The sequence below is a fragment of the Pyxicephalus adspersus genome, chromosome 6 (genome assembly GCF_032062135.1).
Source record: "Pyxicephalus adspersus chromosome 6, UCB_Pads_2.0, whole genome shotgun sequence".
In the NCBI taxonomy this organism is placed as follows: Eukaryota; Metazoa; Chordata; class Amphibia; order Anura; family Pyxicephalidae; genus Pyxicephalus; species Pyxicephalus adspersus.
This window is the reverse complement of record NC_092863.1, coordinates 90,932,759-90,946,315: the sequence shown is the minus strand read 5'-3', so window position 1 is coordinate 90,946,315 and position 13,557 is coordinate 90,932,759. Positions and strand designations below refer to the sequence as shown.

At 38.4% G+C, this 13,557-nt stretch overlaps 1 protein-coding gene across 1 annotated transcript; it reads left to right on the top strand.

Annotated features, from left to right (window-relative positions):
- Nucleotides 1-232: 232 nt before the first annotated feature.
- AMACR (alpha-methylacyl-CoA racemase) lies at nt 233-10,448 on the top strand. Its single transcript, XM_072413976.1, has 4 exons — nt 233-329; nt 1,003-1,146; nt 5,190-5,350; nt 10,230-10,448. The coding sequence occupies exons 1-4, from the start codon at nt 233-235 to the stop codon at nt 10,431-10,433; spliced, it is 606 nt and encodes a 201-aa protein (XP_072270077.1). The 3' UTR covers nt 10,434-10,448.
- Nucleotides 10,449-13,557: the final 3,109 nt, after the last annotated feature.

Genomic DNA, 13,557 nt, shown 5'->3' with positions numbered 1-13,557 from the left:
TCTCAAAGTTATTCCAAGGGTTACTCAATGTTAAATAGGTTTAGAAAGGCTGCTTCCTGATAGTGACAGTGGTGAACCTGGAATGCATCTGGTCCAGGACTGAAAACATTTGCTAACAAATAGTAAATGACGTTAAAAACTCAATTCCAGGTTTGCTGGATCTCCCAGTTTCACTGATGAAACATTATCCTGTCCAGCCTTGGAGAGCTTTATTAAATCCAGCCCTATGTATATGTATCGGGATCAAGAAGAGAGCTGGCATCAGCCAACTGGTGTGGTCACATCTGCAACAATGGATAACCGATTCTTTACACCCAAAGATAGTGTTGGTGAGGGACTGTAGACTTAGGCTACGTATATACGTCAGATGATTCGCTTCCCATAATCGCCTTAAGGGTGATTACATGTGGCATGTGTACATCGCTCCTTGTCATCGAGAGAAAGCTCAGCGGGGTGCCCCTCCATTGTTCTCCCCCCTCATTATAGAGCAGAATGGCGCTGTATGAGTGCTCGTTTATGCATTGTGCAGTCTTTTGTCGTTGGAAAGGATTGTGCAAGTCTTAGGATCTTGCAAGCCAAAAGATTGTACGCAGCCTGAGAAAAGTATAGAAGTCCTTCAGAAAGTAGTAAAAAATAATAATACAGAACTAAAAAGATGGAAGGAGGTTTAAATTTTGCCTGCAGATGGGCTTTACCTAATGTATGTATGCTCACACTTGTCATTTTAGCCTGGGCATCCAGTCATAAATGACCTCCGGTTTAGCAAAGCAAAAAGGTATTGAAGCTACATGTAAAGGTAAAGTGAAAGGTAAAATAATTGTCACAGCTCATCTATCATTGGATGGTTGGATGCCAGTTAGGGATTTGTCAACATATGAGCTTCTATTCATTTAGTGTGCATTGAAAAGATAATTATCATATTGGTATTTACATGGAAAAATATGAACCATTCTACTGAATATATTATTTTATTATGTAAGTAATCTGTGTTCGTGTTTACAGGTGTAATGGAAAATTTGGGGCTTGGTCCAGATGTCATTCTAAAAGAAAACCCAAGGCTCATTTATGCACGGTTGACTGGATTTGGGCAATCAGGAAAATATGCCAAGGCAGCAGGTCATGATCTTAATTACATCTCTCTCTCAGGTATGCACCGAAAACACAAATAACTTATATACTTGTGACTTGCTATCTTACTCTTCACTAAGATTTGGAGTGAGCTTGCTGTCCATTCTTCTCCTTTCTGTACTACTTACTGGTGGGAAAACCGTACCTGACAACCTGCAGTGCAAGTCTCTCACTCATCTTTTAGGAGAAATGGTTCAGGAGTGGTTTGTAGTTCATAGAAGTGCTGGAATTGATGATATTAAGCTCCATTTGATGCACCACATGAAACAAAGTGCAATAGAATAATTCTAAACATATGCTGATGCACGTATGTGAGAGTTCTCATCTAATCCCTGAACAACCTTTCTCCATCATTCTCTTCTATATTTCGGTACAAGCTTTCCCGGAACCCTTCTTGGTCCACTTTAAATATCAAAGCATTTCAGAATATTTTACCCATTACACTTATCTGCAAGTAAAGTATTATTATGAAGCACTAAATAAAGAAAGGTCAAAAGACTTGAGAACGTGCCCCTGTGTATTGTAATAAAAGTAGATGAAAGGTCAAATGAAAGAGTACAATATGTGTGTGCATACTTAACAGAGCATAAAATCTTTCATAATACCATTATTACATGAACTCATACATTATGCACTCTAATAGATTGACTTGGAAAAATCTATACTTGTCACACAGTTTGGGGAAAAATATGAGCCTGTGATGCTTAGTGTAACAGAATGTATGGGGCGTAATAGTAGAACATTGGGATTTTAAAGGAACTGTTTTTTTAAAATTACTTTTATGAAGATAATGTCTGGGCTATGTTTAGTAATTTTTGTAAGCTGGAAATTAATTGAAGGCACCGCTCTGTTGTCTCGTGTTAAAAATATTTTAACTTACCCAAGAAGTAGACATACATATGTGCAGTTGATGATTAAACTTTATGGGTACAGTGAAATTGCATACGGTAACTGTATTGTAATTGATACTGACAAAGGCATTAGATAACAAAAATGGAGAAAATAGAAGGAAAAATACAACAAATTTACAAGTAATGAATTTTGGAGCAATTATGAATTGGGCAAATGCACCAGATAAAAGGAAAACGAATCTTCCTTTTTAATACAGAACCAGTAGATTATCTAGGCCAGTGTTTTCCAACCAGGGTTTCTCCAGTTGTTGCTGGGGGTCCCTTGAGATTCTTCCATCTTGCCAGCAATGTAGGAAGCATTCACCCTACAGGCCACCACACAAATTTACTATGATCTGTCGATTTATTAATTACACTGGTGAACGCATTGTTTTGTTGAGTTAAATCCTATACTTGTTTTTTACTAATCTTTTGGTGGTGAATCCAGAAATTACCCCAGTTTTTTGCTGTCGCATCCAATTTTTACAATACAGGTTACCCTCCATTTTTGTCAAAAAACATACAAATTTTACATACAATGAAAAAAAAATCCAATAATAACTTGAATGTACTGTTTATTTATGTTTCTTTGGTTCACACAAATGATTTATTGTTACTCTATGACACTTTTTTTACAGGCTAAGGTAAAAATTTACGCTTATAGCTTTTCCTGTTCAGTGTTAGGACAATCCCGCCAGATGCTCCAACAATAGTCAGCCATCATATGTACATCCCATCTACCCTGATACCGTCCTTCCATGACCTTCAAATCTTGCTCACACTGACTGCACCAAGGTTTTCTGGGAAGTTAGAAAGATGACTATGCAGAAAATGCATCTTGATGTTCATATTGCAACCAAGCTTTTTGTAGCTCTCCAAGAGATTCTGGACAATTTCTGTGTATTTATTTGCTCGTGTGTTTCCAGGAAAGTCCCTGACAATGGCATTGAATGATAACTAAGCATTCTTTACGACTTCTGACATTGTCCTTGAAATGAAATGAAATGTTCATCTTTGATGAGCTGCCGAATCAGTGGACCATCAAACATTCAGGCCTTTATTTTTTCAAATGTATTATTCTTTCTATCAACAAGTGGCTCATGTAGAATGTTTGGATCACCTGGTTTTGAGGCAGGTTTTGAAGGCCAATTCCTTTCCACCCAAAGCCACTCACAAACTCCGCTGTCCTACATGCACAGATAACAGGGATACTTGGTGTATCCCCATTGCTGACCAAGAAGGAAGCATACAATTTTAGAGTCAACACAGATGACCCAATTGTGTTTGTGATATTGCAACTCAATGACTATCCGTATGTTTGCATATTCTTCAAAGAGAAACTGAATGGCCAATTGGGACTGACCCAAATATATTGCCATTGTGAAGAAGGACACACTTTAAGCTCCGCTTTGAGCTATTGATGAATAGTCGCCATTCAGGTGAGTTATAGATAGCAATTCCCAATTCCTCCATTAAACCAGGTATGTTATGGCAATACACAAAGCCACTGTCAGTTCTAAAGTACTGCAGAAATGCAATTTCCCTGTTTCAAAAATACGATACCTTTGTTCCTTTTTCAAGTAAGTTTTTCTCACGCAGTCTTGATGCTAGGGGTACTGAAGCCTTCTTTGATAGTGCCAAATCACTCTACTTATGCTGATCAAATACCTTACGAACAGAGTCATCTTCAGTTTCAAACTCTTCATCATTGTTGTCACCTAGTTCATCTCCATAATCATGTTCTTCAAGAGAGGGTACTGTAACAAAACCGGCACTGGGATTTCATCTGAATGAGTCACTGGGCATATAGCCGATGGTAGACTAGGATACTCTGTTACATTTATTTTTCTTGTTATATCCTGATGTTGTCACTATACAAAAGTAACAGTCACTGAAATGATCTTCTGGCTCTCACCAAATCATAGGTATACCAAATGGCATTGGTATAAGACTTATCTTGATCACTAAGTTTACCTTTGAAATATGCCAAATAGGCTTGCTCTACAAATGTGCTGATGTTCGCTCTTTGACTGGGAATGGTGAAACTGCTATAGATATAACAAAATGAATCAGGGTTGTTTAGGCACTTATGACGAGAAACAGCAGAGCCAGACATGACCTGAAAGAAAGGGAATACGTGTGTAAGTAGAAAAATAAATTTTGCTTATTAACTATGTAGAGCAGCAGACATGATAGAAGAAAACTAACTGCACTTTCAGTATCAGCATACCTATTTTAGTGTAAATAGGCCTAAAAATTGAAGTCAACAAAAAATGTGTTCAAAATTGTTCCCCAGTGTTATAAAAGGGGTTCCATGAAGACCTGAAAATTATTTCAAGTGTTCCCCTATATTCAAAAGATCAAGAAATAGACTAATTAGTTGATGGCACTCCAAAAGCACCCTAGGAACATTCTACTATTCACCAATAAAAAAAAATTTAGCCCATGCTATGTTTCTGTGCAACACTTTTTAAATGAATGGACTGCTGAATTGCACATTGCAATCCAATGGCAATGCATGTGCATTTAGTAAAATGCACCATTTTGCTATAGTGAGAACAAGCCTTTAAAGTGGCCCCTTATCCCCTGGAGCTTTCTTCAATTGAGTCCAGCACCATCCTATAATCCGCCTTGCCCGGGAGAAAGTGCGGGCGCCATCATCTTTTTCGCTCTTCTTTTTTCTTCTGGCTATGTCATCTGATTTTGCACAGCGTGAGGTCTAGAGATGTATTCTGCTGTAAATGGGGGGAAAAAGAGTACCAATCGCACTGCACATACGTGAGATTGGCATTTTTTTCCCTATTGCAGAAAATGCCCCTTCAGAAGGAGCAGCCGGAAGCCTACGGGAATACATGACGAAGGTATCCCAGGAGGCACTGCACTCCCATTCAGTCTTTACCGCCGTGGTTATCTACCTTTTTATGTAAAATAAAAATTTTCTTGATAGGTCCACTTTAAATAATACTTTTTTTCTTTTTGATTTTAAAGGATTGAATCAATTTCAATACCTAATATGTAATCTTTTCTAGTTTTTAATTTTCAGATTCTTATTAGTATTTTAGGATTTAAGATTATTAAAATATTTATTTATAATTATAATTTATTAAATTATAGTTATAATAATTTATAATTATTTATTTGTACAAAATGTTATTCCTTTTGTCCTTTTAGGTTTACTGTCGAAACTAGGAAAGCAAAACGAAACACCAACCTTCCCCCTCAATCTCCTGGCAGACTTTGCAGGTGGTAGCTACATTTGCGCACTGGGCATTGTCATGTCTCTTTTTGAACGGTCAGGATCAGGACAAGGACAAGTCATTGATTCCAGTATGGTAAGTATATTTTCTCTAACGGCTCTAGGTTACAAAATACATATTCTAAATTACAATTAAATGGAATACTAACTAATGCCCCATTTTTACAACAATCACACTAAAAGTATGTATCACTTGGATTACTAATAACCAGATTACTCATTCATTTTTACAACAATTACAACAAAAGTATGTAATAACTGGATTACTAATAACCGGATTACTCATATAAAGATAGACCAGCAATTATGAAAATCAAGAGTGAAAAGAGAGTTCATGAAAGCCTTTTCACTGAACCATGTAAGAGTCAGTGCTTCAACTATTCACTATGATTCACTCATGCGTATTCTTTTTTAAAGCAATGGTCATGTTGGTGTAGAACATGGGTCTTATATTTTATCAGTTGATATTAAATAAATCATTTCATTTTTGAATATATTTTTTACAAGGTTAAGGGAAATGATAAGGTATTTTAGTGCGTACAATTTTGAAAATTTACTATAGCCGTCCCAGTTATGCTGGGAAACATATTTAGGGGTAGCTGAGGACTTGAGGTTGTGGCTCAGTTACTGCTTCCTCACTCCAGGTACTGGGGTCATCAGTTGGCCACTTTAAGATGATTCTGACCCACAGCTATACCCTATCGAGAAATATTTGGGGCAGTTGACCATTGACCATTTGCCAAAACCACCCGGGCTCTCATTCACTTTGAACAAGCATGGCGATGGTGGTTGTTCAGCCACTGGTAGGCTACCAGCCTCCAGGATCAGCTTAGCAAATGTTCAAAGACCATCAGCCTTATTGGTGGATCCCAGAACATTGTAGTTTAACATATTTTCAGTTTCCCCTACAGTGCAAGAGGATTATTTGTGGCCATTCCATTGACAGACTGCCATAGACATTGTCTCTGGCAGTACTTTGTGATTCATCTCACCATCCCCCAAATCCCACCTGTGTCTTGTAGTGGTGTGGAGGTTGGCAGTGAAAACCACTACAAATCCTCAACAATGGAGTTAGATAGTGCAGCCTCCAGGTGAGGTAAGTATTCACATTCTTATTTTCAGGTAATTGTTTTATTTTTATTTAGCTTCACTTTAACCCCCAGGCCTTGACTGTAACATAACCCTCTGCCAAGTCCATAACATTAATTTAATTTTATATAATTTATTCCCAATGCTGACCTTTATTTTCAAACACCAAAATTTATGCCCTTGAACAGGAATGCATTTAAATGAGTTAAAGGTTCACCTAAGCTGATCACATGTATATATACTTGTGATTGGATGAAATATGGATGCCAAATTTACAGGGTATTTGCCAAGATCCATCACAATTTCACCTTGAAGAGATTAAAGACCTGGACCTGAACCTGGAAAAGTTTATATATAAATGCTTTGCTGCAGAATTCCAGCAATGGTTGGGCCAGGCACTCCTCCCTTTTTTCAGGCCAGAGATTAAGGACGGCTCTGATGCACCTGGCCATTAAAAAAAGACACCTACCTTTGTGTCAGGAAAAAAAAAAAGCTTGAGCCCAGGTGGTGAGGTTGTTTGTAGCCCGTGGGCTAGGAGAGCCAAGTAGATCTCCCAAAGTCTAGGTCAGTGGGCCAATACCCCTGATGGGTGTTACAGTGCAGGCTGTAATGCTAGTGGGAGCAGGACTGGGCAGCCTATGTTGTGAGACTAAAGACTGTGAAACTGCAACACATGTTACCTTGGAGTACCAGGCTGAATGAGTAGCCGCTTGAGCGGCAGGACTTGTACTTACCTGTAATACCTAAAGCTGAACTAGGCTTTTATTTTGTTCTGCTGAACCAAGCCACTTTGAGTTTTTGTTATGATGAATAAAAGCTACTAATCTGTGCCTGAGTTGGAATAAGCAAACTTTTCTGAAGCACTACAGCTGATCCCCCTTATATCACAATAACAAAAAAACTTTTATAAAGTTTTTTGCCTACAAAAATCTATAAAAATAAAGAAAAGCCTTGTTATCTTAGTGTAGAAGAAAATAAGCCAGGCAGAGGATCAAAGAATAGTTGGGGGCTTAGATTCATCTTTAATTGCAACCCAGATCATTTGTATTCTGTTAAATTGTTTTAGCTAGCAGAAGTAAACAAATGTACACGGCAGTTTGTGGACTGATAATCCTTCCCATGTATTTAGTGCTCATTAGTAAATATACAAAGTTAGATGTGCGTTTAATCAGCTTTTCAGTTTTCCACTTCAAGGATCCTATACAAGAAATTATTTTATGTTGTGACTTTTTTAGGATTCAATTTTTCCCCTTGTAATATAGTGTGTTATGTTTAGCGTGAAAGTCTGGGCTGGGGATATATAGTAAGGTCTGGGAGATGTAGGGTAAAATCAGGTCACCTAATACATTCTTGGCATAGGACAGAACTCTATTGTAAAGGATTATCTTTAAAAGACTGTTCTGATTCAGCTATAGAAATATAATTTAAAACAGTCTCTTTTGCTCTGGGAGAACCCACAGTGTTCAAATTTAAGGCTTCCTGGACTTCTGAAACTGACCATGCATCAGAGTGATTATAAAGCAATTTAAATTTCACGGAATGGTTACTTACCCTTAGCTAACCACGAGGAGGTTATTGCTTTTTCCTGCAGCACCACAACTAGTTCATGCTAGTTTCATCCTTTTCTGGTACTTGCCATCATGTAGTAAACAAACTTGTAAAACATACAACCACTACAATACAACATAATACAACCACTACATTACACACTATGTACTAGATACTATCATTTGAATTGTAAGCGTTCCAAAAAATAATTAAAAGAAAAAAACCCAAATATGTTAAATAATAATGAAATAAACAATATACATTTTATCACAAGCGACACACACAAGTCATGTTATACTTCATAAAGAACAACATGTTTGCATGATGCATACAAAACAGTGTCCCATTGGTGGAAGACATACTGGTTAGAAGTTTTTACTATAAGCCTCATTTTGGCTATTTCACCATTTGGGAGACTACAATACATTCACTTTCTGGCTTTCTTTTACTGGAGCAAGAAGTAAAATAAATTACAGAAAGACACTGGTTTCAACATAGTTTTTCTTGGTGCAAACCAAATGGTGGACTCTACTGTTCGTCCCGTTACTCTAGGATCCTAACCACTAAGCCACGAGATAGACTCATGATTCTATGAAATTTTTGGATTGAGGAAAACCATTATATTTTGAGAATGTATATTTATTCTACTGTTGTCTCTGTGATTTAACAGGTAGCAGTTGTCTCTGCTTTTTTTTTTTTTGAGTTTTGTTTGACATTGTTGTCCTGTTGTCCTCTTTTGTGGAACTTGAAAGGAAAGGCCGTTCAGACAACATAGGAAAAATATCATGTGTTAGACAAGCACTGTTTTGTAACATCTCTATGCTGTGGGTGCCCACTAAGAGTCAAATGGATTGGGATGTCAAATCCAAGTATTCTTAGACTAAAGCCCAGACAGATCTATTTAACTTTTTTATCACTTTATATCCTTTAATTTACCTGCCAGACCTTCACTAACAGGCCTGTTATAATTGAAAGAAAAAATATCTAGTCTGGCTTCTTCCATCTATCACAGACCTGTCAGGCGGTAGAAACCTACTGAGCTTTGCTGTCTCTGTATAACAAGACCTATGACAGACCGAAACCGCACAACACAGGCCTGGAAAACATCTGAAGAGCCATATTAACCAAGAGCATTGCCTTTCATGTGTAGACCTGGTAAATAATTCAGCTGTAGATTCTTGATATGAGAAAATAACAATCTTATAGCAAGGTTCATACCTAGGAGATAGTTCAGAGGCAGAGATTTACTTCCTGAAATCCATACAGTGGGTTTCTGATTAAAATTTAATGTCCAAGCCACTTTCTTCGGGGGATATAATTGTGTCAGGGGCTACAACTGATCTGTAAGAAGCTCTGTCGCTTGTAGGTGTGTTGAGGCTTCCTGCAGATCTAAAGTATTGTAATCACAAGTCGTGTTCATCAGGTTAAACTGTTAAAAGAAATGGATGACCTTGTTTTCTTTACATCGCCTGTCCCTTTCTCCCATTGTGCCCTGACTGATGCAAAATTTTTGATATTTGAACTTTAGTTCTGCTTTGAATATGATTGGATGATCTAAGGCCTATACCCAGGAAAAAAATGTAAGAATTGGCTGGGGGGGGGGGGGGGGACTGGATGGACGACTTGGTCTTTTTCTGCTATAAGTCTTTTATATTTCTATAATCCGTAGTTTGCATATAACTGACTTATTTTACTGCAAAGTGGTATTTACAGTAGCATTTACTGCACTTTACAGATTGGCTGGAGAATCACAGTTGCCCCCAAGACTTTTTTTTGCATCTCATTTTTTTTTGCATCGTTTGACCGGAGGCTTTAGAATAAATGTACAGTATAGTGTTCTTGTATATATTGGCCATTTGCTATGTTCAAGACTAAGTAAAACAGTATTACTTTTTTACCTGGGTAAATATGAGATATTGCATGTTATATTTAATGCTGTGATTCTCAGTCAGCAGGTGTTGTGAGCTCATTTTCACACATTACCAGGGTAATTGTAACCGCTTTCCTGAACAAACAATGGTCATTTACAGATCCCGGTTGCTAAAGTTTAGATACATACACACACACAGCTAAATAAATCAGAATAGGTTGTTATTCCCTTCTCCCTGCTCTGTACAGTTCTCTATGGAGCTTCCATTCAGTACAGCCTGTTTCTTTTATGAAGATACACAATGCGCTGTATATCCGGTCTCACTGGTATACCCTGTAAAAAATGTAAAATAAAAGATTGAAATATATCAAATGAAAGATAATAAAATGAACTTAAATCCATATTAGGGTATTTATGATAATTACCAGCTCTTGCATTTCTTTTTAAGGTGGAAGGTGCTGCCTACCTGGGGTCTTTTGTCTATAAGACACAGAACATGGGCTTATGGAGCCGGCCGAGAGGCGAGAACTTGTTGGATGGTGGAGCTCCATTCTACAGCACCTATATGACATCTGATGGGAAATACTTGGCTGTGGGCGCTATTGAACCACAGTTTTATAAAGAACTACTAAAAGGTAAGTTTATTGCATGATGCAGCTGTAGCTTGGGTCAGCAACTATTGAATAATTACCCACAAATTACCATACAGCTGCCATAGTCTGACTTGTGTAATAAAGCTTTAAATCAGAGCTAAAGCTGTAACAGGTCCCAGAGCATACTGTAATCGGGAAGTTTGTGGCACACTGACCTCCTAATGTGGTCTCCTCCAGCAATGTAATTTTTGCTGATCCCCTGGTTGCTTCATATGCTGACTTTTTGTTACCATATTTCAGTGTTCTAGCCCATTGTCTTCTCTCTTTGGGTATTGAGCACCCACTAATGATATATCTCCTGCACATTTACTCCAAAATATAAATTTAGAGGGCCCATTCACTCTGGTGTGTTTTGGTAACAGACTTGCACACATAGATTCATGCATATGTTACGCAGTGAACCTTACTAGCACACTGCCACACAACTCACAGAAATACATTAACATGCAATGCTGTGACAATATTCTTTGAATATAAATATGGGTATTGTGCCGATTTTGGCTCGTTTATTCAAATATGATAGCGAAAATACCTTTCCAAACCATCATCGGCAAACAATGGTTGCAACTGGTTTACAAATGTTTAAGTTTGATGCCTTCCCCAACATGGGTTGCTGTGTACTTTTGAAAGTTGGTCTGATTTTCATCCTCCATATTTCATTGGGCAGCCCATTTACGTTATTGTGCTGCCAGTGGAGAGCATGTCCGACCTCTGCAAAGAGACAACTTGCACACCTAGAATGTATTAAGCTGATTTAAACTGATAGTTCAACTAACGTTGACTTTTAAGAATATGGGAACAGGCAGGTCATTATTGCAGAAAGGGAAAGGCGGTGTCTCTACTGCAATAATCCCTCCTACCTGCCTGATCAGTTTGTGTTTCTGGATCCCGGCATACCCAGCGTCATCTGCGTATGCTTGGAATAAAGGAACTCCTGTGGAATTGTGTGTGAGTTATATAATTCTGACCCAGCCATTCAAGGTGGATGAATATCAGAAGGAAGGAATCCAAAAAATTGGATGTCAGTGCCCTGCAAGGGAATGGGGACAGGGGAGTAACCCAAGATTTCATTCTTCAATAAGTTCACCTTTATGTGCCAATTTCAGAAAATGGGCTTAATTCTTTCTTCAATTTTGCTGTGCGATGGCTGTCCTACATATTTAATCATTATTTGACTACTTTCCAAATAATATTCTCCCCACAAAATGGCCCCTTCCTTGGTGCACAGACAAAAGTATTTATGCGTAAATTCAAAGTACGCTTTAAAGGAGAGAATTCTTCTGTTATGTAAGATTAGAGCCCTTTCTTTCCTAAATCTGTCAGTTCTCTTTCCATCAATGAACACAGATTATCTCATTTGAATGGGTTCAGACTGTGCGTGTTGAATAGTGGCTCTAGTCATTTAGGTATAATAGGGGACTTGTGGCAGTACATTGCTTTTTACATAAGAAGCGTGATTGATATCAGGCTCAGGTGAAGAGACAGGCGAAGGAGACAAAGCGCCAACTCGGATTCTGTCACATAGTGCTCACTGAGGTATTCATTGAGAATCTATTTTAGTCTTATTTGACAGCTGCACTTGCTGCCATATGCACAATAATTTCCAGATAAACAGCTGCACAGTAAACATACTTGGTAATACACTTGTTATTTACTGAAAGTGAAGATGAAAACATGCTTGTATATACATGTCTATGTAAGTATAAATACGCTGCTCCAAAAAAATTAAAAGAACACTGAAGAATGGAAATCTATTGATATTCATTGAGAACAAAATGACGTAAAAACTGTCAATGCCATACAAAAACGAGAACCCACTGAGGGCTGGATTCAAAATCACAGAAAATATCAAAGTAAAAACCTGAAATTACAGAATAATTGAACTTGTTGAATGTTATCACATCAACTCATGATATGGATCAGTAGTGTGTATGGCCCCCACATGCCTATATGCACTCCCATCAATGTTTGGCCATGCGTCTGATAGGGAGGCTGGCGGTACCCTGACTTGGATCAGGGTACTTCTTCCCAGACTTGGATCAGGGCATCAGTGAGTTCTTGGACAGTCTATGGTGCTACTTGGCAGAGTTAGATGCACTGATAACTTACATCCAAAAGGGTCTCAATTGCACACAGGTCCGGAGAACGCAAGGCCATTGTCATACCTAAACTGCCTACACATGCCATATGAGACATTGTTCAGCATAAGAAGATTTCATCTTGGTTCTGCATTCCAATTGCTAGCATGCGGAAGTTTTCCAAAGATATGCCCCTCCAGACCATCATTGACCCACTGCCAAACTGGTGATGCTGGATGCAGTATATTGTTTACTGTGGAATTTCCAGACTATTTCAATTCTGTCATATGCTCAGCATGAGCCTGTTTTTATTTGTGAGGAGGAAAAGACGTCCGTATCAAACCTGCCAATTCTGGTGTTCTCTGGTAGATGCCAATTAAGCTGCATGATATTAGGGTGTCAGCACTGGTCCCACCGCAGGGTGCCAGGCCCACATGCAACCTTTATGAAATCTTTTTCTGAGTTTGGTCAGGAACATCCAGATACATAACCTGCTGGAGGCCATATTGAAGGCTTCGGGAACCCCTCCTGTTCTACCTTGTACAAAGATGGAGATGCTGGTCCTGCTGCTGGGTTGTTGCCTTTCTACAACCCGTCTAGCTCTCTCCTGGTATTGACATGACAAACCTAACAACAACTCATCTGGACTCTCTGTGTAACCTTAGCTAGCTGCAGGTATAGCCTCATGCTACTGTATAGTACCAGTAATACCAAGGGCACCAGCAAAATGTAGGACTGATGAAAAGTCAGGAATGAAAACATGAATAGTCTGGATTAAAACGATTACCTCTTTAGGGGTCAGCTTGCTTTTGTCACTACTATCCACCTGCTGTTCTGTGCATACTGATATCTCAGAAGTTTAGATGTAGTTTTAAGTGTTTCCTTAAGTGAAAACAGGGGGTTACCTTTTCTTGGCTAAGTCTTTTTAAGACTTCTTCTTGTAATGCATATCTTGGGGTAAGCCCATTTATTGCAGGGTAAGGATTTAGTCAGGACCTGTGAACCAGATGTTGGGCAGGGAGGCCTGAAACTTTTGTCCACTATA